Source organism: Apiospora marii (genome assembly GCF_038362585.1).
Source record: "Apiospora marii strain CBS 49790 chromosome Unknown utg000011l_segment0_segment0, whole genome shotgun sequence".
Lineage (NCBI taxonomy): Eukaryota > Fungi > Ascomycota > Sordariomycetes > Amphisphaeriales > Apiosporaceae > Apiospora > Apiospora marii.
The window spans coordinates 1,039,710-1,064,165 of NW_027117382.1; the positions used below are offsets into that span (position 1 = coordinate 1,039,710).

The window sequence follows — 24,456 nt, forward strand, 5'->3', positions numbered from 1 at the left end:
ATGCTTGCACTTTCCTGTTTTTCGTTCCCGTATGACAAACGAGATCTTCAATGACATGAGAGAGGCACGCAAGCAAAAAAGAGCCTCAAGTGATAGGCCCCTCTCAAACATCCAATGGCTCGAAATAGTAATGATTTGTTGTGGGACCACGTCCACGAGCTTATCTCATTCCTTGGAAAGACTGGAACTGGCTGTTCTCCTCCAACCGATCGTCCATCGGGTTCCTGAAGTTCCCTGGGGCTAGTTCGTTTGACAGCTCTTTGCGTTCTGCCTACGCCTGCAGGGGTTGACGCGGATATCCGCATTGATTGAGACGAAACTCCGCCAAGATCCAACTCGAACTGTTTCAGTCCGGGCTACAGCTTACACACACCTTTCCAACTTTCCTAGCTGGTGTTACTGCCAATTGCTTTCCCGCTCATAGCCCTCCTTCTCTCAGTGCTTGCACTTGCTCGCGCGTTACCCAAAATAACTTTTGTGCAGGCTTGCGCAATGCGTTTGGCCCGCGTTGCATTCGAGGTGGGAAACCAGATGAGAGGCTTGCCCAGATTGCACCCTGGCCCCGGAGCTTGTAACGTGCGTGACGGTTCCTGGATGTGACCCCGTTTGGTCGATCTGATGATAGTACCTGGTCACTTGCATCTGATGTGCTGCTGCTGTGCCATGACCCCAGGTCCCCGGGAATGACTGCAAGCTTGCTCTCTCTCCACGTCTGGCGTTCCAGATCTTGTCTGTTGGTATCCATTCTCTCTATTCTCTTGCTGTTCGTTTGCAAGTTGTGTGATTGTTTCTTTTTCCTGTCCTACCTTTTCTCTTCTCCTCCTTCTCCTCACCTTCACTTGGCCGTTGCTTCTAGACCGAAGCCTCTTTCATTTCATTTCCACTTTCTATTCTTGGACAGCAGGATCTCTGTTGCCCTTTTTTCATTCACTTTTTGCTTGCTTGACTTGCGTGGCACTCCAGGTTGAGTCTTCATTTGATCGGTTCTGGTCGTCTTCGATTCCCTCGTGTCCCGGCGACTCTAGACCTTAGTTGTTACATTTTCTTCGATAAGCTTGTTTGGAAGCACTTGTAGCTTGCAGTTCAGAGAAGGAATAGCTTGTTTGCCTACGAGCCAACAGCGAGAAGACGACCGCAAGACATGCTCGACGTCTAATTCAGGAATCTGATTTCTTTTTTCTTTTCTCTCTCTTTTCTACAACGGCCGGCCCTACACCGGTTGACCCGGACGACTTCTTACGTCACCTATATCTTCATTCGTTATTTCATATTTCATTCTCAGTATGAGACTATCACTTCCTGTGGCGGGCACCCTGGGCCTACTGGCGGGAGTAACCAACGCCATCCAAGTCAACTTTAACAGCGATGGTAAGCTTGGCGTTAATACTACTGAGTTTCACAGACGGGAGCTAACTGATGGCATAAAGACTCGATCAAGTCGGCAGCCAGCACGGTAGCGTTTGGTTTATTAAAATACTACACCGGAAACAACACTGGCGATGTGCCGGGTAACTTGCCGGATCCCTACTTCTGGTGGGAGGCCGGGGCCATGTTCGGCACGATGGTGGACTACTGGTTCTACACGGGGGACACGACGTACAACGAGGTGACATCACAGGCCTTGGTACACCAGGCCGGCGACGACAGGGACTTCATGCCGACCAACCAGACAAGATCCGAGGGAAACGACGACCAGGGCTTCTGGGCCATGGCGGCCATGTCCGCGGCGGAGAACAACTACCCCGACCCCCCGCCGGACCAGCCGCAGTGGCTTGGGCTGGCGCAGGGTGTCTTCAACGAGTACGTCGGGCGATGGGACGAGAGTACGTGCGGCGGTGGGCTGCGGTGGCAGATCTTCACCTTCAACAACGGTTTCAACTACAAAAACTCCATCTCGAACGGCTGCTTCTTCAACATCGCCGCGCGACTGGCCCGTTTCACCGGCAACCAGACCTATGCCGACTGGGCGGACAAGATCTACGACTGGATGGAGAAGACGGACCTGATCTCGCCTGAGGGCCAGGTGTTCGACGGCGCCAGCACCGACGACGGCTGCAAGAAGATCGACAAGGCCGAGTGGACGTACAACCTGGGCATCTTCGTGCACGGCTCGGCCGTCATGTACAACCACACGGGCGGCGGCGACAACAAGAACAACAAGTGGAAGCCGCGCGTGCAGGCCTTCCTCGACCACACCGCCCAGTTCCACTTCCTCGACGGCATCATCGTCGAGCGGCCCTGCGAGGAGAACAACCTGTGCGACTTCGACCAGCGCTCCTTCAAGGGCTATCTCACGCGCTACCTGGCGGCCACCATGCAATTGGCCCCCTTTAGCTTCGACCAGGTGGCGCCCCTGCTGAAGTCGACGGCGGCGGCGGCGGCGCAGCAGTGCTCCGGGTCGCCGCCCGCGGCGCAGTTCAAGGGCATCCCGGGCACGGCGTGCGGGTTCTCGTGGGCCAAGAAGGACGCCTTTGACGGCTCCGTCGGCGTCGGAGAGCAGATGAGCGCCCTCCAGGCGCTGCAGTACACGCTGGTCAAAAAGACGACCCGGGCCGCCGTCACGGCCGACACGGGCGGCACCTCCAAGGGCGACCCCAACGCCGGCATCTCCGTCCAGGCCAAGATGCCCCAGATCAAACCCATCACGACGCAGGACCAGGTCGCGGCCGGCTTCATCACGACGGCCGTGACGCTTAGCTTGCTGGCCGCTTGCGTCTTTGTGGTGAAAGAAGGGTAGGCGAGGCCAATGCCGAAAAGGGTTTGAGGAGGAGCAACGAGTGACCCGAAGGGGATATTCTTTCAATAAAGTATATAGCTGTTTTATTTTATTTTTATTTGGACATGTATCTGGAGATGCAATCGACTGGGGTGGCTATCCTGGATCCCCCATAGTGTGGAGGGCTGGTGTTCCTGGGATAGGGGGGAAAGGTCGGTTTCTGTGTATAATCTTTTTATTGCGCCGTGCATTTGCACAGTGGCGTTATGTGGAAGAAGTGAAGAAAGAGGCTTCGAAAGCTGTGGCCAGAAATGTAATGGCAAGAAGTTGACCGATAGCAGTAGCGATGCCAAATGCTTTCAGACATAATGAGAAATTGATACAAACACTATGAATTTCATGTACTTGATCAAGTGTGTATATTGGTGTAATATATACAAAATCATCTAACCTATGGGCAACGCTAGCTTGGCTAATACGTTCGTCTGTTACCAAAGAGAAGCTAAGCTCATATACCAGTTGTTGGGATGGCGTGTCATATCATGTCATCTGGTGTTTGAGGCATGGGCATTCAGGGGTAATCATTCCATCCCGCCGGACTAGCTACAGCTTACATACCTACATTAAACTTTGTTAAGATGAGACCCATCATATACCTAGTAACTAGTCCTGTATGTGTATGCGCTGTTCATTATCATAATGAATACAATAATCGCCCAGGTGTCAATGATGAAGGCATCAAGCAAGACGGCAAAACATGACTCGATACATATAGGCAAGAGTGATTGATCCTGTACACATCCAATTTCTCATCCGCTGTTCGGCAAATCGATCTCAAGCAGTCCGTCGTCTCTTTGCCCTGTCCTCGAGCACAGTATTCCAAGAACTAGGTCGTGTCCGTTTACCGCCACGCTCGTCATCGTCATCGTCATTGTCCTTTTCATGTTTGGGGCTCTTGTCTTCTTTCTTCTCGCCCTCATCCTCGTCGCTGCGGGCAGGCTCATCGTCCTCGTCCTCTGACCACGCCCGCTCATCAGTCGCCAAGGGCTCCTCTGGCACAAGGCCCCGTCGGGGATTGGTTGGCGTGATCATAATATCGCGCCCTCGGACACGGTCGCCGCGGGTCCTGTTCAGAATTTCCAGAATTTCGGGCCGGAGTTGGATGTCGAGTTCCTCGTTGAACTCTGGCTCTCCATCACTGGAAAGGGAGTCGGCGTCCATCGCTGTATCGCTAGCCGTTGCTGTCCCCGAGGATATCTTTTTCCGGATCTCGGAGTGAAAGTCGTAGTTTGCTCTCATTTCGAGCCCGGATTCCGATTCAGACCCTGACGGCGTCATCACGACAACAGTACCGGTCGCATCCGAGTCGTAAAATTCGTCCTCAATCTGCCTCTTCTTCACCCACTGTACCTCGTCCTGATCAACATATTGCGGACGCGATTGTGGATGCGGTTGCGGAAATATCCCCTTCCCAACAACAACTGCAGCGAATCCGTAGCAGTTCCGCCGCGACAGATTCAGTCCCTTTTGTCGGGTCAATTCCGGGACGTTGTTCTCGTACTCGATCGTGCTGTCGTCTGGGCCGCCGGTAACTGTCAAATAGGCCTCTTCCTCTTCAGGGCTCGCGGCGCGGGTATCCGTTATATCCAGCGCGGCGACTTCCTGTTCCATAGCGAGGTCGAAATCGTACGCTGAAGCAAGTCTCTCCTCCTTTTCCTTCTCGCTCGCGAAGAAACGCAGCGATCCTGTATCCTTCTCCTCATCATCATCACCCCTAACAGTCTCCCGAGACGAAGAAGAATCACCACCACCATCATCACTCCGCCACATCTCATCTCCGTCTGTGGGTCTATCCTCTCCTTTTACGGTGGTGACTACTGCTGACACAGACGCAGAAAGCTGACGAAGGACCCGAAGCTGTTTGCACTCGTCGCAGACGACGGTGCCGCGATGCCGAGGGGAGACTATGACGGCGTACGCGAGCCCGCCGTCGCAGAAACCGAGGCGGCGGGCGCCGCGGCGGGCGGTCCGGCAGTACGCGTTACGGCCCTTCTTCCCGACGATGGACTCGCAGTCGTGCTCGAGGCAGAGACTGAGGTATACGTATTGCTTGCACATGACGGCGAGGTGCACGCCGAGCTGAGGTGAAGAATAGGAGACGAGGGGGTGACAGGATAGATACCTTGGGCTTGAGTGAAAGAGATGTGCCCGAGAAGTATGTTCCCGCTGAGAAGAAGGCGAGTCTGGTTTGGTAGACGTGGTGATAGCGCCTGGCAACGGATTGATGGGTAGGCGGGTATGCTGCGTTGAATCTATACACTGTTTGCGTGTGAGCATTCAGGCTGACATGGAGCCAGTCTTATAAGGGGTGGTAGGTAAGGTCACTGAATACCAAGTCATCAGTCCTCTACCACACTACGGTCTCGTTCCTCACTGGTTGATCACCACCGCGTCAGAGAGCGCGCGAGAGGGGACCCCTTGATAACCAGGCAGCCGCAATTTGTTTTGCTTTGGAATTCCCAATAGAACTTCCGCTGTACCTTTGACCAAGTGACCAAACTCAAATATATTCAAAGACATGCGCCTATGTCAAAGAATGGTTCGAAAGCTGGAATTTTTCAGTAGTTGCAATACCAAGCTGTACGTAGCCATTTGACACAGAACGTGACAGCCATATGAAGAGCGGCCAAGTTCGTGATAGAAAGACATAGTTATCGATGTTATTGTTTGTATGGGTAGAAACGATTCACCCATTCACTCTCACAATGGGATTGTCTTGGTATTGAGGAGAAGAATAATCAACTCCTAAGTCAGGCTTTGTTTTGGCTTCTCAATGTCGTAAATGCTAGGCCACAATGCGAACAATACGTGAATGGCTGTTTGATGCCGATTCTCCTTCTTTCCCCTATTTCAAGATCTCGCAACATTCCCTTCTGGGGTCACGTCACGTCATGACCAACCTTCGTGTATAACCCAAGTAGCGCGAGCCGACCTATTGAGTGAGAAAGGTCGTCCCCCGTGCATATCACATATCATTAAGAGGCACTTGGTTTGTACGGTTTTCGGCCTCTGTGAGCCGCTGAGAAATAAAAGTCTTTTTCTGGGTTCTCGTCGAACTCGTGCTATCGTACCTCCAATCAATCAAAATAAACAATGGCGCCGTAGCGCTCTTGTGATATCGCGAAATCGTCTCTACGCTTCCGCTGAACAAAGACCTCTCTCTCTTCGTTCTTTACAATCGGCCTTGCGAAAAGGAAAATAAGAAAAGAAATATGCATGTCGAGTTACGCTCACTAGTCTTCGTCGAGCACAGAAAGACAAATCTTGCTACATGCTTCAACCACGAATCAAATGGCAATCAGCGGTTCTTCGGCGCCTCCGGGCCTATTGGGGTTGCCTGCTTCTTGCTGCTCGGGCCCTGCTTCATTGCCCTGGGCGGTTTCTTCACTGGCCGCGCCGTTGTGCCCATCTTGACCAGCCTGCGTGTCCGCTGATTCACGGTTCTCCTCGGCAGCTCGAGCAGCTTCGGCGGCCGCAGCTTCTGCTGCCTCTTGACGTTGCCGTTCTGCCCTGGCCTCGGCTTCTACGTTGGCGATATGCCGCTCAGCAACTCCCGGTGCGATACTGGCGAGGAAAAGTATACCAGCCCGCTCAAGCCTCCGAACCTGGTTCAGGAACCAGTTGGCGTTGGCTTGGCGTCTCTCTTGCACCAGGCGTTCCGCAGTGTCAGCCGGGTCCGGGTTCGTTGGTTGCTGCCCACCGCTAGCGTTATTAGCTTGGCCATGTCTACGTCTTGCGACTGGGTTGCGGCCATGATTATCTGCAAGAGGCATCAAGTTCTCAAGATGCCTACGCATGGGTACCCATGCTTGCTCAGCAAGAGGGTTGAGTAGCCCTGCATTGAAAAGGAAAAGTGTTACAGCGATTGTGATGACAGTGAACCACCGGGACCAACTTGAAGTCGGCGAGGTAAACCACCAGATGAAAAGTATGAGTCGAAGAATCATCCATATATGCGGCCAAACTTGTCCAAGTGCAATGGCTCGGATCTGAACGTTGGCGTGTGGGTGGCCAACACCATGACCCGGGGGCAGCTGAACTTGCGGTGGGTTCGGCAAGCCATGCGGGGCCGGTGCCTGCACAGGGGCATGATGTCCTTGGCGGTGGTGCAGTTGGTTTTGATGCTGTTGCTGTTGTTGCTGTTGTTGCTGTTGCTGCTGGTTCCGAAGTTGGAAGGCTGCATTTTCAGCTGGGGTTGGCGCCCAAATACCCCCCATAGGAGCACGTTGAGCTGCTGGAGCGAATGGTTGCGGCCCCATGATGGGAAACTGAACTGGTTGCAATGGCAACTGCGGCACGAAAGCACGATTGACTAAGGGGGCCTGCGGCTGCTGTGGTGTCACGTACGTTCCGTGGCTTCCATTAAACAGAAGTGCCCGAGGTCCTTCAGGCGAGGATAGGATGTAAACCTCGGGTGAGTTAGTGGCCCCTTGGGCTTGAGGAGGGTTGTTGAGCACGCTGTAACTACTACGGCCAGCAGCTCTAGCCGGGTCAGGAGTGCCAGCAGCACTTGCAGATCGTGAGGGAAGGAAAGGGGTTGTAACTCCAGGGGCGATCGGCTGACTATTTGCCGAGAGACTGGCCAAGGACGAGGTACTGGCATTTCTTCGCATCGCATCTGCTATAATACTGGTCGCCGCCTGGCCAGCATCTGCAGCTCCTGGAACAGCACCGGGTTGAGTTCCGTACGGGACTGATCGCGGTTGAGGCGCCCCTGACGGTGGCCTCCAGAGGTTCTGCACGTCAGCCATTGAGAACGGAGAGCCGGTCCTTGGGTTCCTCTGGAGATTCGGGTTTCCGGTAATAGACTCGTTCACCGTGATGCGCCACTGTTGACCGTTGGGCCCTACCCCTTCACGTATCACCGTCCGGGTCCCGTCGGGTTGAAGAGGTGACGCGGTCCGACCAGGGGTATGCATCCCAGCCCCACTACGAGGATTCGCAGCAGGATTACTAACGTCATGCGCACCATTGAGACCTGCAGCAGCGCGCTCCCTCTGGTTCTGGTTGATAAGCTCCTGGATCCGTTGATTCTCCATATGGGCGTTGTACGCGGTCGCCCATTGCCTCTGCTGCATAGCGACCTGTTGTGGGGTGGGCTGTTGCTGCGGGTTGTGTCCAAAGGGCATATTTGCTGGTTGAGGGGGCATCATGCCGAAAGGAAGGTTAGGCCATGGTGCGGCTTGGCGAACTTGGGGCTGAGCGCCAGGGAAAAACTGATGAGTGTGATGAATATGTGTATGCTGCGGTTGTCCCTGCTGATGGGCGGGATGTTGCGGTGCTGCTCCAGACTGATTCGTTGCTTGCGACATAGTAGGTTGAGCACCAGTGACGGGCGGTGTCGGCGTGTTTGTTGAACCGGGGAAGTCAGTCAGATCGCGTAGTACAAGATGGATCGCTTGAGGTTCTCCAGAACGAAGCTACAAAGGTGGGCGGCATGTCAGCAATCTGGCTCTTTCTCAAGGTCCTGGCTTGTGTATCACAGATAGCCCATTGGACTAGCTAGACCTACCGTCTCTTCGCCAAATATATCGAGCAGAGTCTCGTTGTCTCTTGCTAAAAGGCGACCTCTATGAATGAGGCGCTGGGCCGCATCGGGCGGCTTCGCATCTAGAGCATCCCGCACTCGTTGCTTCAGCTGTTGAATCGTGGTGGATGCCGGCAGCTTGGAGAAAGAAAGTCGTCCGCTGGGAACACCAACAGAAGGTGAGATGACTTGTATAGTGCATGTTGGTGCATCATCTTCGGAAGCCATGGTGGGCGCGGTGTTGCCTGGGCGAGAAGGCTGTCCTGGTGATCTCTTCGGGGAAATAGGATTGGTCGAATTCGCTAACCAGAGCTGTTGTGGCAGCCGCAACCAGCCTCAAGTTCTTATGAATCGAAGGAAAGCATGTCAGGCCGAGGAAGGGGGGCGTTGGATATCGACGAAGACGTCCGAGAAAGTAAGGTACTGGGATCTATGGATCGAATGCGTGTGTAACTGCTGGGTGTCCTGCCATCAATGGAAATGACAGGCCGGCGCGCGAGGGAAGGAATGACAAGAAGTGAGGTTGTGGTGATGTGCAAGAGCAGTGGATTTATCAGCCGGGTTGACTGGCTGTTGGACGTAAGCTGTCATCACCAAATGATCCACGTACGGGGATGGGTCAAACCACCATGCGACTAGGTAAGTGACCAGCAAACACCTTTTTGGGCTCAGGCTCAGGGCAAAGCAAGCCGCGGGACGCTGAAAGTTCCACGTTGGCCTTAGCGGGAGTCCAGTTAGCACCCCTGTCAGGCTGAATCTAGGCTGAATGCCCACGTGCACCCAGCTGCCAGCACCCACCTTCAGTGACCTACAGTGACCTAACTGCCTTCTGCGACAGCTCTTATGTAACCTGTCAATTCAATGCTCTACAAATTTGGATCTTTCTAACCAACGTTAATGGCACGCGCAAGCAAGGCGTGTTCGCGCAAGCTGTAAGTCTATACGAGAACCGGCAGTCTGGCACATACATCTATGGTCTCTGCCTTTTTTGACCGCCCAAATACATCCCATCGTTTTGCTTCTGGAATAGGGATAGCATTTTATGAGGAACGTCTGATGCGTCATGGGCTTGGCTTTACCCACAGCTCGGTTAGATGCAGTAACCTACTATAGGTAGATCGCCCGCGCGCGTGTGTCCCATCTGCCACTTTGAAAACCGTGGGGGAAGGCAGACCTTGACTTGACATCACACCACCCATGCCCGAGCTTTGACATAGTTGCCAGTCGCAACCACCACTTACTTGTCTCCCTCTCCCGGTTTTTGTGACACCGTCGACCCTCATTGGCCCCCCGGACATGAAGCGATCATAGCAACAATTTCTGTCCATCGGCCCGTAACAATGGCAAGCCGTTTGGCATCGAACATGCTATCTCGACCCGGCCCTTGCCCAGGCTCCATACTTCGGCATTCTTGTTCGACCGGATCCAGACGATATGCGAGGAATTTCTCAACAGGGCCTCGCCCCTCATTCCGCCACACATCGCAGAAGTGCCAGCAAAAGGAACGCTTCGGCTCGAGGCTAGGGTCGGCCCTGAAGAACACCAAGGTACAATGGTACCCGATACCTGTCGGTCTGGGCATAGGATTTCTTGGGCTCCTCCAATTCTATAAATCCCAGGCTCGGGAGAAGGAAAGACTGGAACAGGAGGTCGAAGAGTTTGGAAAGCGGCCCAAGAAGAGACCTAGAGTACGACCTGAAGGGCCATGGCAGGTTCAGGTCATGTCTACGCTCCCGCTGAAGGCTATATCCAGGCTCTGGGGGCAGTTCAACGAGCTTGTGATTCCTTACTATCTGCGTGTGCCTGGTTTCAAGCTGTACTCTTTTGTCTTCGGGGTCAACCTGGATGAGGTTTCAGAACCCGACCTCCGTGTGTATCCCAACCTTGCTGCCTTTTTCTACCGAACATTGAAGCCTGGCGCGCGTCCTCTTGACCCGACTCCGAATGCGCTACTGTCCCCCTCCGACGGCCGCGTCTTGCAGTACGGCCGCATTGAAGGTGGGGACATTGAGCAGGTCAAGGGCATGACCTACAGTGTCGATGCTTTGCTGGGAAAGAATAGCCCTGCTCCAAGTATCGCAAGCGGGGACCAGTCGGCGGATTCTGAGGAATCGCAGGTCCAACTGGAGCGTGACGAGGAGCTCGTCAAACAGGATGAGGAGTTTGCCCGTGTCAACGGTATCTCCTACACATTACCAAACCTCCTTTCTGGCCAAAGCAAGAAGGGCAACCCCAGCGTCCAGGACCAATCTACACAGTCAAGCGAGAGCGCCGTGTCTGAGGTCGGCGCATCACTTGCCTTGGGTGAGAAGCCGTGGTATGACGTCTTGTCGGCTGACAAGAAAACTGCACTCTATTATACCGTCATCTACCTTGCACCAGGTGACTACCACCGATTCCACTCGCCTGCGGACTGGGTTGTAGAACGCCGCCGGCATTTTGCTGGAGAGCTCTACTCAGTTTCGCCCTACCTGCAACGTACTTTGCCTGGACTGTTCACCTTGAACGAGAGAGTTGTACTGCTTGGAAAATGGCGTTACGGTTTCTTCAGCTACGTTCCGGTCGGAGCAACCAACGTCGGGTCTATCAAGATCAACTTTGATCGCGAGCTGCGGACCAACTCGCTCACCACAGATACAGCGGCGGATCGTGCGGCAGATGAGGCCAGCGCACGAGGCGAGCCGTACAGCGGGTTTGCTGAAGCGACATACGCAGCAGCCAGCCCTGTTCTCGGCGGTTACGCCCTGAGGCGCGGCGACGAAATGGGTGGGTTCCAGCTCGGAAGCACCGTCGTGTTGATATTTGAAGCGCCATACCACGAAGGTGCGGATTCAGCAACCGGGTTCCACTGGGCTGTTGAGAAGGGACAAACAGTGAAGATGGGACAGGCACTGGGCTACGTCAATGAGGAATCGTAGTCAGATCAATCGAATTTTGAGCAAGTACTGTATGTAATATACAACTAACAACTTATATACTAGGTACACATGTATATCCCTTGACATTTTGGGGGTGGGCCGGTGCTGTGACAAGGTTTCGCGGGGCACGTTGGGTTATTTTCGCCAAGCCTTATCATCTCGACTCAATGCCGCATCAGGGATTGCATATGATTCAGTCTTTTTCTATGCGCGAAGCCGCCTACGCCTCTGATTATCATCTTGAATTTGACCTGACTAGATGACGGCTATCAAAGAAATGCACCAAGTGGAGCCCCCTTACCTCTTTCTTCCTAATGAACAAACAGAATTTTATTCTTTTAACGTAATTATAGGGTGGATTCTGGGGAAGTAAGTCCGGCTCCATCCGCTATCGCTCACACCGGTAACTCAGCCCCAGGATATCAACTAAGCACTCCCGAATCTGCCTCCAGGAACCTTTGAGAAGAACGGTATGCTTTTGATGTGATTTCTGTTGTATACACTCGTTATTGATCTCTAAACTCTTTTTAAGCCTAGATCTATTCGTTCTTCTCGCCAACCGAAAATATGGGCGGGTTCACCGCAGTGGTCAAAGGCAACGAGACCTACCCAGAGTCCCGGGTCCTTATAATCATCACTGGAGGAACAATATGCATGCAACCCTCAGAAGGAGGCCTAGTGCCTGTCGATGGCTTCTTGGAGAGTGCCATGGCCCCGCGGCCTTCTTTCAACGACAAATCTGAGAGAGGTAAGTCATATCAGACAGATGCGCTCGTGTGTACAACTCAATCTGTTTCGCTTGTTGTATGGTTGCATGGTTGCATGGTTGCATACTTAAAACCTGTTACCGCAATTTGATTTCTGCCCCTTCCCTTGTATTGAACGACCCCTTTTCTCCGGCATCAGACCTGGCAGGATTTCTCCTATTCCCCCAACTAACCACGCCTCATAGTCAAACTCACCGCCATCAAGGACGGCGAGAAGATCCTGCTGGACAGTCTGCGGACACCACCCAGCTCCTATTCTAAACACATTCGCTATGCCGCTCTGGAGTTCAACCCGCTGCTGGACTCATCCAGTATCAGCTCAGATGGCTGGACACAGATCGCGACGGCCGTCAAGGCCAACTACCACCTCTTCGACGGTTTCGTGGTGCTGCACGGCACTGACTCGCTGTCGTACTCAGCCTCGGCGCTGTCCTTCATGATGCAGGACCTGGGCAAGCCGGTGGTGCTCACGGGCTCGCAGGCGTCCATTTTCGCGCTGCAGTCGGACGCCGTCGACAACCTGCTGGGCTCCCTCATCATCGCGGGCACCTTTGTCATCCCCGAGGTCTGCCTCTTCTTCCACCACACGCTGTTCCGCGGCAACCGCACCACCAAGGCCTCGGCCTCGTCATTCGACGCCTTCGCCTCGCCCAACTGCGAGCCCCTGGCCCGCGTCACCGGCATCGGCATCGACGTCAACTGGTCGCTGGTGCGCCGGCCCACCACCATCGCGCCCTTCGAGGTGACGCCCTACCTCGACACGGCGCACGTGGCGTGCGTGCGCATCTTCCCGGGCATCAAGCCCGAGATGATCGACTCGATCCTACGGGTGCCCGACCTGCGCGGCCTCATCCTCGAGACCTTCGGCATGGGCAACGCCCCCGCCGGCGTCGACGGCTCGCTGACGAAAACCATCGCGGCCGCCGTTGAGCGCGGCATCACCGTCGTCAACGTCTCGCAGTGCACCAACGGCTTCGTCTCGCCCCTGTACGCGCCGGGCTACCAGCTGGGCCAGGCCGGCGTCGTCTTCGGCCACGACCTGACGACCGAGGCCGCCCTGACCAAGCTGTCGTACCTGCTCGCGCTCGAGAAGAAGGGCGGCGCCGGCCAGCCCATCAGCCAGGCCGACATCTCGCACCAGATGTCGCTCTCGCTGCGCGGCGAGCTGACCGAGTTCAAGTCGTCGGCGTTCGCGCACCCGCCGATCCTGGACCTCGAGGCCGAGAACGCGGCGGCGCTGCTGGGGCGGCTGAGCGGGCCCGAGGCCGCCTTCGCGCTGCTCGGCTACGCCGTCGAGCGGGGCGACCTGGCCGGCGTCAAAGAGCTGCTCGAGGGCGACGAGATCGGGCACCAGCTGCTCAAGCGCGCCGACTACGCGGGGAACACGGCGCTGCACCTCGCCGCCGTGGGGCCCGAGGTCGAGATCCTCAAGCTGCTGCTGCTGCGCGGCGCCGGCGTGCACGCCCGCAACCGCGCCAACAACACGCCGCTCTTCCTCGCGGTCAAGATGGGCCGCACCGAGTTCGCGGACCTGCTCCGGGAGGCCGGCGGGCTGCTGTGGGAGCAGGAGGAGGCGGGGGTCGAGAAGGCGACGCAGGCTTGAGAGGGCAAGGGATATGGCGTTTCAAATAGATTTGGATATGAAAATGACGATTTACTATTGGTTTTGTTCTGCTATTTCTGATATATTTGCACGGCTTTTAGAGGGCGGTAGGGCCGCTCCGATCTCTCGAAATCTATGGGGATCTGCTTCCTATTTGTCTACATAACTTATGTATATATACATGCTATCTAAGACGGGTTGCGGGCTAGATGATCATTTCACGCTCCTTGGCTAGCTTTGATGGTCTTGACTTGTCACACTGCTCCGATTTTTCGCCTCGCCCTTGGGTGCCTTGTCCCATAAATGACTTCTGCGTTCCGTCCCTGGTTGCTTTCTGCATTGCTGGACTTCATATAGCACCAACCAACGATCCCATCACCATATGCTGCTACTTATACTATTGCCATTCAACTGCCCTACCTCCAAGATATCCTACTGGGTGCTCGTCTCTATCGTGTTCTCAGTAGGTAGGCGAAGCAGTTCAGGGGGCCGTTTTCAAACCCATAGTCGTCCCCGTCAATGGCGATGGCGGCCCAGGCGTTCATGATGATGTCGATCCAGGGGACCCGGTCCTCGTTCTCGAGCAAAGATGAAGCCCGTCCCGTCGTTGGGGCTGGGCGAGATCTGAACCGAAAAGTGGTGATTTGAACGAGACAGAGCTTATGTAATGATGCTTAGCACTGTTGAACAAGGCTAGGAGATCCGATTGAAGTCATTGATGCTGCTTTTTTGCATTCCATCAGACGTCGGTCACGGTAGGGAGGATTGGGTAAACACACACAAACCCCACCAGAGGCGGACGAGATCAGCCGGGCGGGCTCTCGGGCGGCGGTACGGGCGGCGCGGAAGAAGTCAGCTTCGGCCATCTCATCATCGCAGAGGCGAAAGTCATCCGTGTCCCGGTTGACCAGGTGGCAAGAGATCTACAACAATGACAACACCGTTATTACTGGTTATAACAACCCTCATACTTGATCAAAAAGATGGTTTGGCTGGCTCAGGCTACAAAATATCAATGTATCGTTATCGTTATCGATTTATTGATCGTGTTCTGGTAGCAGCTGTCTTACATCCTTTACTCTAGATAGATACAAGAAGCGAACCCCATGACGTCTCGGTCGTATGCGTCCATCGATAGTGACGCCTATTTCGAGGCATCACATCATGTAGTTGGCTTTGTCCCTAAACACCAAGTACCTTCCTATGTAGTGTACAGCATAACGATAAGACGACGGAGCCTCGCTGCCCCGGGTGCGTCTGCACAACCGCCCTGACCCCCGGCGTCGCACATGCCAGCTTGTGACCAAGACCCACGGCCGAGGTTTCGCGCGGTACGCTCCGTCGCCCCGTCCGTTGCGGTACCGTCGGCATGTATCAAAATCACGGTGGGAGCTTGGGAGCCAGGACACAGTGCTCTTCTCAGTGAGAGGAGCACGTTGGTCACCGGGGGGGTAGGGGTTAAGGAAGGGAAAGTGTCTGGTGGATGTGTGGCTACCTACCTGTAAGATTGGCCATATCTATTCTCTTTTGGGTAAAGCAGGCGACAATATGCAACTGGCAGCAATGAAGGTACATGTACCTAATCTAGAGTAAGAAACAATATCGAAAGGGGCTATCGATCCCCGGCGGGTAAGTACTTTGAAGAAGGACGTCTCAATATCCTATCGCCACCCGTGGCTCCGTCAATACCAATCATCCTGGACGTATGTAGTTATCCCGAAACATATTGCGACAGCTTGAGGTTTGGTAAACACGGTGTAGACAAACAATGGAAGGTACAAGGCAGGTAGGTGATTGTAAGGGGCGTAAACGTAGCAGGCGCGGTCCGATACCATGCAACAAACACCTGCCTTTCGCTCTTGCCCCAAAACATACTATTGCATGTGGTATGGGATGGAAGGAACTTGGGGCCTGGCTTTCGGGAGTTTTCTTTCGGTCCACCTCGCCAGTAGTGCTTTCTTCCACTCGATAGTTTGGTGGCCCATTCTCGATTTTCCGTGACAACGTTGCCCATTCCATACCCACACGATTCTTCGACCAGGACACGTAACTGAGCCTAGATGCTTTGTCGGAGTCCACCTGACTCGTGCTGCCATATGACTGCACCTTGTCTCGCTCGATCAATGTATGCCAGGTGGCTGACAAGAGCGGTGGCCGGCACCACCTACCGCGACCGCGACCGTCTGCAGCTTGGGTAGACGTCGACGCAGCATGGGGGTCCATGCAAATATGGAAGTATCATCTGCCCCGGCCATATCAGAAGGTCAGTAGCTTGCCAGGAGGGAGTGCGGAACCCAGCTCCTCTGGCGTACAGGCTATCAAACCCCGTCTTGGTGTATGCCAAGTCATGTTCCCCTTTCCACTAGGCGTGGAACTTCTTCATTGCTTGTCCAAGGGTGTTTATAAACGTGGTGCTTCGATGTCAGGCACAGTACTCGAGCCATGGTTGGGTCTGGTAAGGCCGTTGTCCTCTATACACACGCCCCATGATTGACCACAACCTACAGGGCAATGGATCGTCAAGGCCAAGCGGCCTTGTACTGTCTGAAGAGAGGATCGGCATCACCTTGCAGCATAGACTCAACATGGTTTTTCGCTATGGGGTGCCCGGTGATTCTCGTGATTTGTTGGAATGCTCCGTCTTCAGGAGCCACCGAGGGGTTTCCTTCAGCTTCAGCAATCTCATTGCATACATAGGCCTGCCTCCAGCCTGGATAGCGTGTTCTCGGAAATCCCCTATGGCAAATGACGGCCCCTTTTCTTTTGCCCGAGAAAGCACCTCGATTGCCCCCCATCCGGCCTGGATGTATCTTGCACGTTGTTGTCCCATGTCGAGTCGCGGGTCGCCCGCCAATATTGTACCACCCTCTGGACCCTTCTGGTTCGAGCAGGTACGACAAGAACTGTATGCAAGGGTCGGGTAGGGTCTTCGACACCGTACGGATAGATTGCCCCATCTTCAGGCTTCAAATGCCGAGTCAGTCCTCGCCCTCACACTCGGCAGATCATGACTGTGGTCGAGAGGACCCGACTACAGGGGCCCATAGCAACCTTGAGCCATTGATGGATGTTCGATGGTTGCTGTTCCAGATGCCGCTTCAAGACAATAAACCGAGCCTGTGCGAGACGCGGACGGAGAAGGCATCGTTTTGCTACTGTGTATCGGCTCGAAGTGGAAAGAGCAACCCTGCCGACGGTGGACGAAAAGGAAGAGATCAGCTCACTCCAGTATCCCGTCCTCGTGTTCCCGTGAGGCCGCCAAGTCATTGAGGGCTCAGCTGCGCAGAAACCTGGAAAGGTTGTAGCGAGCATGCGGTTGTCTGGAGCCTCACTGCCTCCCCAAAACCAGCTTTGGGCCAAATTGGCGGTAGAGCGGCAAGCCGGGACGTCTCACAGCATCCCGTCTCGTCGGCAGCACCGCAGCTCCCGCCTCGTGTCGTGCAACTTCGTCCCCTGTGATCAATCGTCACTGCCTCATTCTCAGGTACCCGTCGCAATACCGCAGCAGCATACATAGGTCGTGCCCTATCGGGCTATGCGCGCACGACCACCGCGCGCGTCGACGCGATATGATATAGCGAGCCACTACCGGGCCAACCAGCCCCGTATATGCATCATGGCAGGTAGGGTTTCGTTTGGTTGGCGGGCGGCTCCCCGGGAGGTGGCTAAGTCATCATCGGCGAATAACGGCTGCGGACGACGCATAGGCCTCTTTCACCGCCCTACCTGGCCCTATTGCCCTATGGAGTTGCCGCAAATTTTAGGTGTAGATAGAATCTGGGAGCTGAAAGCCGTTGCTGGATTCTTACTGGTCGCGTGTTTGGCCTTGCACCCGACAGGGGCCCATGGTGACGGAGTCGAGCGAATACGAGGTTTTGTCCTTGCCAACCCGGACGGATCGTCGTCAGAGGCTAGTTGACTGGCAATACTCCACGCGCTTAGCGGTAAGTATGCCAGAGAAAGTATGGGTTTTCCGCCCTACAAATCGACTTTTATGCTGCTGCTGCTGCTGCTACGGCTTTCCCCTCCGCTGTTGCCCGCATCACGCCCCCATCTGGAAAGGGTTTCCTCCATCTTTTCTGGCAGTCGGGAACACAGCATCTGCACAGCCATATTCAGTAACGACTCCAGTCCAACCAATTGGGGTTACACATATGACCAAAGTGCGACATAACGGGTCCGTATCGAGCCTCCCAGCCAAACTCTTCATTTGGTCAGTTCGTCCAGGCGTCCCTGTGCCTGACCGAACCTAGGCGGGCGGGCTCGATCACACATGGTCTACACGTGGCCAGCCCGTCGGCATGGTGCAACGCAGTACAGTACTACGTGCTATGCTGCTAATACTGAACACAAGAAGGCAAAAAAAGATGGAGGAGATCTTCACTGACACAGTGGCAAGGCCCTTTCCGTGGTCTGGAAGCTTCGAGACTTCTTCTATGCTCCAAATCAAGTCCAGCCGTAGCTGCAGACATCCGCCTCATACTGCCGAGGATGGCGCAATTGGGTGCTGTAGTGTGGTATACACGCTCAGTAGCGGTAGTATATTGCCCTCATGACGTTCTCAGTCGCCTGTCGTGATCAGTATGGGGGAAACGGAATTCGTTGCCCCCTTAGATGAAAATTCTTATAGCCATGCTCCCAGGATCGGATCATTCTATGCATCGGTTTGATGTACAGTAGATGCAAAGGGAAATAAGACCGTACCCGGACCAACTAGACTGAGATGTGCAGCTGATCTCAGTGCAGATGATCATCCTATTCGTCAAGGGAAGTTGCTGGGTATCCGTCTGGACAAGACTAGCATCAGCCTGCATGTGGCCCCCCTCGAAGCTAACAAGTTCTGCCAGCATGTCCGTCTCCGGCTCTCACGGCAGTAAGAGTAAGTAGGTACTCTTGAGGACAATGCGTGATAGAGAAGAGGGAGCCAAGAAGGACCAGGGGGTAACCCACCTGGCTTTGGACTAAGGAAACAAGAATCTGACATTCCGCACAAGTGCATTTAGTGCTGGGTAAAGAAGTGGACGGGCATGGGCTGATAGACCCCCTCCCCTCTCGAATGATGAGACGATAGATGCGTCCGCTCTCCATGCGAATCCATAACCATCTCTCCCCTTTCCCGCCCACTGTTATCGTCCCAAGCAGGCGTCCGGGACTGGAAGAGTCTGTCTGGGCAGACGCAGGGGACGGGCGAGGGACAGCCACCTCCCTGTTCCCCGAGCTGTCAAGCACTGGTTCCGTCGTCGGCGACCTGTCAGGGGGGAGGTGGGTGGGAAAGGTGGGTATAGACACTGCCCTATTACACACGTGCCGCCGCAGGGGGTAGCTGCGACTGCTGAGGAACCCGAGGGTAACCCGTGAGTATATGCATCTATACCCTATCGGCCTGTCTCCAGCGGCCACCGAGGGGGTATTGGCGAAAGATATACTGGGCTCCCACTATTTATCGGCTTGTCGGACGTATACTTGCCTGTCTATCTAACTGATCCCCCTCCCCGGCCGGGGCTAATGCCCAGGAAGGTAATTTGAAACGAGAATACTCAGAGAGTATCCAGTTATTGCCTATGAGCCTATGCTAGCGAGGTGCTTGGGGCATATCTCCAACTCTTACACTACTGTTTCAGCGAGCATGAAGATGGAGTTGTCACCACTCCGAGACACAAGCGAGAGAGTGTCTACAGAGGTAGGTTTTAACATGATATAGTGGAGAGAGGTAGGGGCAAGCAGACGCCAAAGGAGCTCCGGACAGGGTACCTACTGTGAGAATGGGGTCCAACTGCTCACTGACAGCTAGTTATGCAACTCGCCTCAACCGCTCGACAGTTTCAACCAGGGCCCAAGAGGTTACATGGTGATGTGATGATGCCAGTCGAGGAGGAGACATCAAGCCACTTCCATGCCGAGGTCGTCTTTGTCTTTGGCCCTCCTCTCGGACCGTTTCCTGCTAATAATACTAGGTACTCAACGCTATTGCTCGTGGAGTCTTCAAGGGGGGTTGTTATGTAAGTAGGTTGGTTGAGTAGGGTGCAAGGTGTAGGGAGGGTATGTAGCAAGTTGAGTCTGTACGATCCTTGTAAGCCTGGATGTCCGTGCTCTTGACAGCTTGAAACTTATCTAAGCAGATGGAGTTGAGGAACCCGCCCCCCCATCTCGATGTACATATGTAAGTATCATGTCATATGGAAATGGACACAGGCAACACGTTGGGGGCATGTAGATGGGGGTGATGGCTGGATGGATCCTCCTCCTTTGGGAAATTAACCCAATCGCCGGGAAACCAAGAAAATAATAAATAGCTGTGCCTCAAAATAGCATCAGCTAATCTGTCAAGCCCGAGCCCATATCCATGGCAATCAAGAAGGCAAGTGAGTGCCGAAGAAAACTGGAGTTGAATGTTATTGGATCCGAAGCCAGAGGGAGGTCATAGTGTTTGTTTCCTGTTCCTGACCACCCCTGCCTGTTCCCTATTTTTTTTTTTTTTTAAAAAATGTTGCTCGCTGGAGAGAGGAAAACCCCCACATACGATACTTAATCATGCAAGTACATCATACCAAGAGCAGCATCATCATCGTCATCGTCGCTGCTGAGTGCTGCTGCTGCATTTCCGAAAGAGAACCCCGGTCCCTTAGTTCGGAGCAAGATATAGCCCCAAGTGGATATAAGAAGAGCTGTCGGTCGCATCATCGCTCGGCCACGGCAGCCGGGTGCGAAGTCGTCAAATGGGCGGTTGACTTGGTCATAGTGTTGTTGTTCCGCGTGGCTTGGCTGGTGGTCCCAGCTCTCTCTCCAGTCTATCCGTTTGGCTCTCTCTGTTTTCTGTTCCAATCTGTTTCTCTGCTCCGGGCGGCTGCGCCACGACGAGAGCGGGCTTGCTGTGCTGTAGGTGTCCAGTGTGCGTGCCTTTTCCCAGAGTCCCATCCTCCGGGTCCTGGCTGTTGCTTGCAGTTGGCACCGTAGCACTTCAGTGGGCCCCAGGTAGCCTAACTAACCTCCGTCCACCCCACTATCAATCCGACTCCCCCAGCCAAATCCAACTCGACTGTAAATTACCTACCTCCATACAAGAATCATCACCCCATGAGGTTATATTCGTCAATTACGGAGACCGGAGCAAGACGATAAGATTATGATCGCTCGTTAATCCCCCCGAGAGAGAGCCTGTGTCCTGTCTTGTCTAAGAATAGAATGTTCAATAATAGACCAGAGTTACTTGCAGCGCTCGCGCACGGTTTTGATCTTTTTTTTTTGTTCCCTCTCCCCCCTTCGGGATGATGCGCCTTTTAGGCGGGCTATGTAACCCCCAGCCCCATCTATCTCGTATACGAACTTCAACAACTGAGACCACCCCGGCTCGTCCCGCTAAGACTTGCTGCTGCTGCGCGCAACCTACCACTACCTGTTGGTCGCGTCATATGCCCCGGAAGAAAAGGAAGAAACACTGAGCAACAGTGGTAGAAGTGGATTGGCGCTCACCTTTGGCTGGCGATTGATTGGTCTTATGTACTTGCCAAAATGCTGCCGCTTACAGTCACAAGTCGCAGAATGGCGTCATCAGTCACATCACGATAAGAGCCCAAAGATAGAAACAGACGTAGGTGGTGTTTTTGAAGTAGAACAGCGATCATCATTCCATTAAAATTAGTATTAGAGATCCTCTGGGGTAGAATGGTAGGACTCCCGACTGGCCGTGCCCGTAGAGGAGCATCGCCAGTCTCGGTAGCCAACCCCTTCCGGCCCCATCGTGTCCTGTCTGCCTTCATCATGACGAAACATCGATACATGCTTCCGATTCGACCGTCGGTTCTATCTCCATTGACTCTGCAATATCCATGATAGAATCCTCACTAACATGGCACTTCGCAATCGACTCCTAGAACGCCCTGGTTCCCATTCCCGGGTCATGCCAAACCAGCTATTCCCATCCGCTTCCCTTGCAAGAGTCAATCTCGCATCCAAAACCCATTATTTCGAACATCCATTGTTCTCGGTTCCTTCCAAAAATTCAAGGTCCAATTTTCCACCCGCAAGTAAATCAAGTAAACGCCGCCCAATGCATCGATAACCGCCAAAAGGGTTATCCGTGTTGTTTTTCCCCAATCCGAAATGTTGAAACAGTCGCTATGCAATTTGGTGCTGAGGGTATCGCTAAAATCATGAACTGATTCTGGTCGCTGAAGGAGTGTGGATGCGATTCTATGTTGCTGTGTATAGAAATCGTCGTAAGTCGTAAAAAAAAGGAGTGTGGCTGTCTATAATGCAAGTTCTTCTGAAAGGAGCGTCTATACTTTGGGTATCTCGCGAGTCGTAAGGAACGGCGGGGTTCGATGTAAGCTAATAATAATGCTTTGAACGGTTGTAAAAAGTAAAGGAATGTGGTGGTCGTTGTGTCGACGGAGACATGTCGGTATCGTATGATCCTATCAAAGGAATGTGCTGTACAATTGCGTCTGTTTTGAATTCGAAGTGGTATTAAATCTTGTAAGGTGAAACTCCATTGGCTCCAGATCACATCTGGCCAAAGGATCTTCGTTCTGGTCCTCTGCTGCGGAAGGGCGCGGGCGCCGAGGAAGTCGATGATGTGTGGCGGTGGTGTTGGCGGAAAGGTTCAAATGTTTCTGGCGTCAAGAAATGTGGCGACGGAGCGGAGACGGACAATGGCGTGGTAGATCCTTCGGGATAGCCATGCATCATCTCGGGCTGCAGGTACGGCGAAGGCGCATAGTTGATCGGCCGCGGGGATGCCATTTGGTCCTGTTGAGTAGGCGTCTCCACCGAGGTATAGCTGGAGGCAGCGAAGTGGGAATTTGAGTTGGTCCTGGAGCGCCGGTCAATCACCCTGTCCTTAGGCTTTTCACACGGGGTGCCGTAGTGGTAATCCAGGACTTCTTAGATCCACACGGTCTGAATTGGAGGCACGAACCCGACGCCAAAGTTGTTGTTGGATCCCGCAATCCCGAGGGGCGGATATCCAGTAAAGCCACCATCATACCCGTACTCTTCCGTGTCGCTGTAGACAATGGATCCTTCGCCAAATGTCGACGATGCCGGGCTGTATCCGCCATACGAGGGAGACGGGATGTTCAGATACTGCTGGCTGACGAATGGCGACGAAAGCGTCAGAGGGCTCACAGCGTTGCCGGTCTCCTGCTGCTCGGGTGCCAAAGAGGAGAGGTCCTCGGTGCTCCAGCTGAAAGGAGGGTTGTCGCCGTACGGCAGGTACGAGGAAGTCGAAGGTGGCGAAGCGCTCTGCGATAGATCGTCACTCACATAGAAATTGGGCGGGTCGAACTGCGGGAAAGACGGGGTGCGTGCCGGTTGAACCCAGCCCATGCGGTGGCGAAACTCCTTGACCGTATCAATGGGAAACTCCATGAGCGAAAGCGGCGTTTGCGAGTTGCCCTCGAGGTTGCCGGAAACGTTGAACGACATGAGCCGCCTAGCAATCTCCTCAACCGGACCAACCGACAGGCTTCCAAAGTAGGCTGCACCAATCTCGGGGAAGAGGCGCTCCATCAACATGGCGGCCGTGTAGTAGTGTGCGATGACGACCAGCGCACTGGACGAAGTTCCGTTCTGCTTCAGGCACATCAAGGGAAGCCAGAAGAGCCAGTGACGGAGTGGCTGCAGGCGATCAAACTGTTGGGACACAGACTGAATGGGGCTAACCTTCCTGGCACCCTTCAAAAAGGAGGTGAGTTGTTGGACGAGCTTGGTGTCCTCCTTGTTCTGCTTGAGGTGGGCTTCAACTTTGCCCAGCTGATTGATGGTTCGTTGGAAGGCATCCAGGTCTTCCTTGCGAGGCTGGTTCGGCTTGTGGTCCGGGGTCGGAGACGGGGGCGCCGTGGGGAACGTGCTGCTTTCGGCGATGAATTCACCAAACTGAGACTCGTGCTTCCAAGGGTCCATGGCGTCGATCACCTGTGGCGCATATATTAGTATGGGCAACCAGGCTGCGTGCAGTAGAGCTTGTACTTACCGAAGAGGTTCCTTGCATCAATTGGGTCCAGCTCCGCCTATCATTTTGTTAGCTAACCAGCCCCTGAACGGGAAGCTGCATGATATTGCTTACCAATCTGTGGCCTGCCACGACAGAACAAGCGAGGCTGCCAAAACAGCATCCGATGATTCTCGAGAGAAGGTGCCGATACCCTCGTGCAGTCCCTTGAGGGCGATACCGCGGTGCTCGTAGGCCATGTTCCCGACGATTGGGCAGTCCGTCAAGAACGCAATGTGCATGGCCGAGAAAGCGAGCAGGGCGTGCATAACATAGCTGTTGGTGGCACCGACCTTCAGGATACTTGTCTTAAAGTTAGTTTCTGCACCGTACCGAAGTAAAGGGAGATGCTCACGTCGGGATGTGGCGAGTCCACAGGGTGAAACCGTTGGCGTCGATGTTGCCCAGTTCGTGGCAGATGGCGGCGACGTGGTAAATCAACCTCAGATCCTCCATCGAGTAGTACTGGGGCGCAGGTGCCGGGTAGATGTTCAGGCTGGGGAATGGAAACACGCCGGTTTGCTGCCACATTTCAATGGCGCCCTCGATCTCCGGGGTCCACATGAGATCAGGCTTGTCGGGAGTGGCGGATCTGTCGTCGGGCACAGGAACATCATTGTACGGGCAGCGGACCTTGTGCTTAGTACAGTTTCGGCTAGAGTAGCTGTTAGTCGTGTGCACTCAACACCAAAGCAGGGTAGCTCTGTTCCGAGGACTTTACCATTGCGGGAAGTTTTCGTCACATCTGATGTGACGGCGCTTGCAGTTCTCGCATCCCTTGCGGGACTTGGTGTGACTGCGGCGGGGGGGACCACCACCAGGACCAGCCATTGCGAAAGCTGTTAATTAAAAGGTTGAACGAGAGAACTGGACC

The 24,456-nt window shown here is 54.2% G+C and overlaps 7 protein-coding genes across 7 annotated transcripts; 3 read left to right on the forward strand and 4 right to left on the reverse strand.

Moving 5' to 3' along the window:
- Window positions 1–1,283: 1,283 nt before the first annotated feature.
- On the forward strand, window positions 1,284–2,737 carry PG985_013386 (uncharacterized protein; the record flags this gene model as incomplete). Its single annotated transcript, XM_066833152.1, has 2 exons — window positions 1,284–1,368; window positions 1,428–2,737. The coding sequence occupies 2 exons, from the start codon at window positions 1,284–1,286 to the stop codon at window positions 2,735–2,737; spliced, it is 1,395 nt and encodes a 464-aa protein (XP_066677892.1).
- Window positions 2,738–3,550: 813 nt separating this feature from the next.
- On the reverse strand, window positions 3,551–4,834 carry PG985_013387 (uncharacterized protein; the record flags this gene model as incomplete). The annotated part of the gene is made up of 1 exon (XM_066833153.1): window positions 3,551–4,834. One exon carries the CDS (start codon window positions 4,832–4,834, stop codon window positions 3,551–3,553), a length of 1,284 nt encoding a protein of 427 aa, XP_066677893.1.
- Window positions 4,835–6,063: 1,229 nt separating this feature from the next.
- Window positions 6,064–8,531, reverse strand: PG985_013388 (ubiquitin family protein; the record flags this gene model as incomplete). Its single annotated transcript, XM_066833154.1, has 2 exons — window positions 6,064–8,196; window positions 8,289–8,531. 2 exons carry the CDS (start codon window positions 8,529–8,531, stop codon window positions 6,064–6,066), a joined length of 2,376 nt encoding a protein of 791 aa, XP_066677894.1.
- A 1,136-nt stretch (window positions 8,532–9,667) lies between these two features.
- On the forward strand, window positions 9,668–11,221 carry PG985_013389 (uncharacterized protein; the record flags this gene model as incomplete). Its single annotated transcript, XM_066833155.1, has 1 exon — window positions 9,668–11,221. One exon carries the CDS (start codon window positions 9,668–9,670, stop codon window positions 11,219–11,221), a length of 1,554 nt encoding a protein of 517 aa, XP_066677895.1.
- A 567-nt stretch (window positions 11,222–11,788) lies between these two features.
- On the forward strand, window positions 11,789–13,591 carry PG985_013390 (Asparaginase; the record flags this gene model as incomplete). The annotated part of the gene is made up of 2 exons (XM_066833156.1): window positions 11,789–11,969; window positions 12,174–13,591. 2 exons carry the CDS (start codon window positions 11,789–11,791, stop codon window positions 13,589–13,591), a joined length of 1,599 nt encoding a protein of 532 aa, XP_066677896.1.
- Window positions 13,592–14,040: 449 nt separating this feature from the next.
- On the reverse strand, window positions 14,041–14,457 carry PG985_013391 (uncharacterized protein; the record flags this gene model as incomplete). Its single annotated transcript, XM_066833157.1, has 2 exons — window positions 14,041–14,204; window positions 14,373–14,457. 2 exons carry the CDS (start codon window positions 14,455–14,457, stop codon window positions 14,041–14,043), a joined length of 249 nt encoding a protein of 82 aa, XP_066677897.1.
- An 8,017-nt stretch (window positions 14,458–22,474) lies between these two features.
- PG985_013392 (uncharacterized protein) lies at window positions 22,475–24,413 on the reverse strand (the record flags this gene model as incomplete). The annotated part of the gene is made up of 5 exons (XM_066833158.1): window positions 22,475–23,506; window positions 23,565–23,601; window positions 23,658–23,885; window positions 23,938–24,237; window positions 24,304–24,413. 5 exons carry the CDS (start codon window positions 24,411–24,413, stop codon window positions 22,475–22,477), a joined length of 1,707 nt encoding a protein of 568 aa, XP_066677898.1.
- Between the last annotated feature and the right edge of the window lie 43 nt (window positions 24,414–24,456).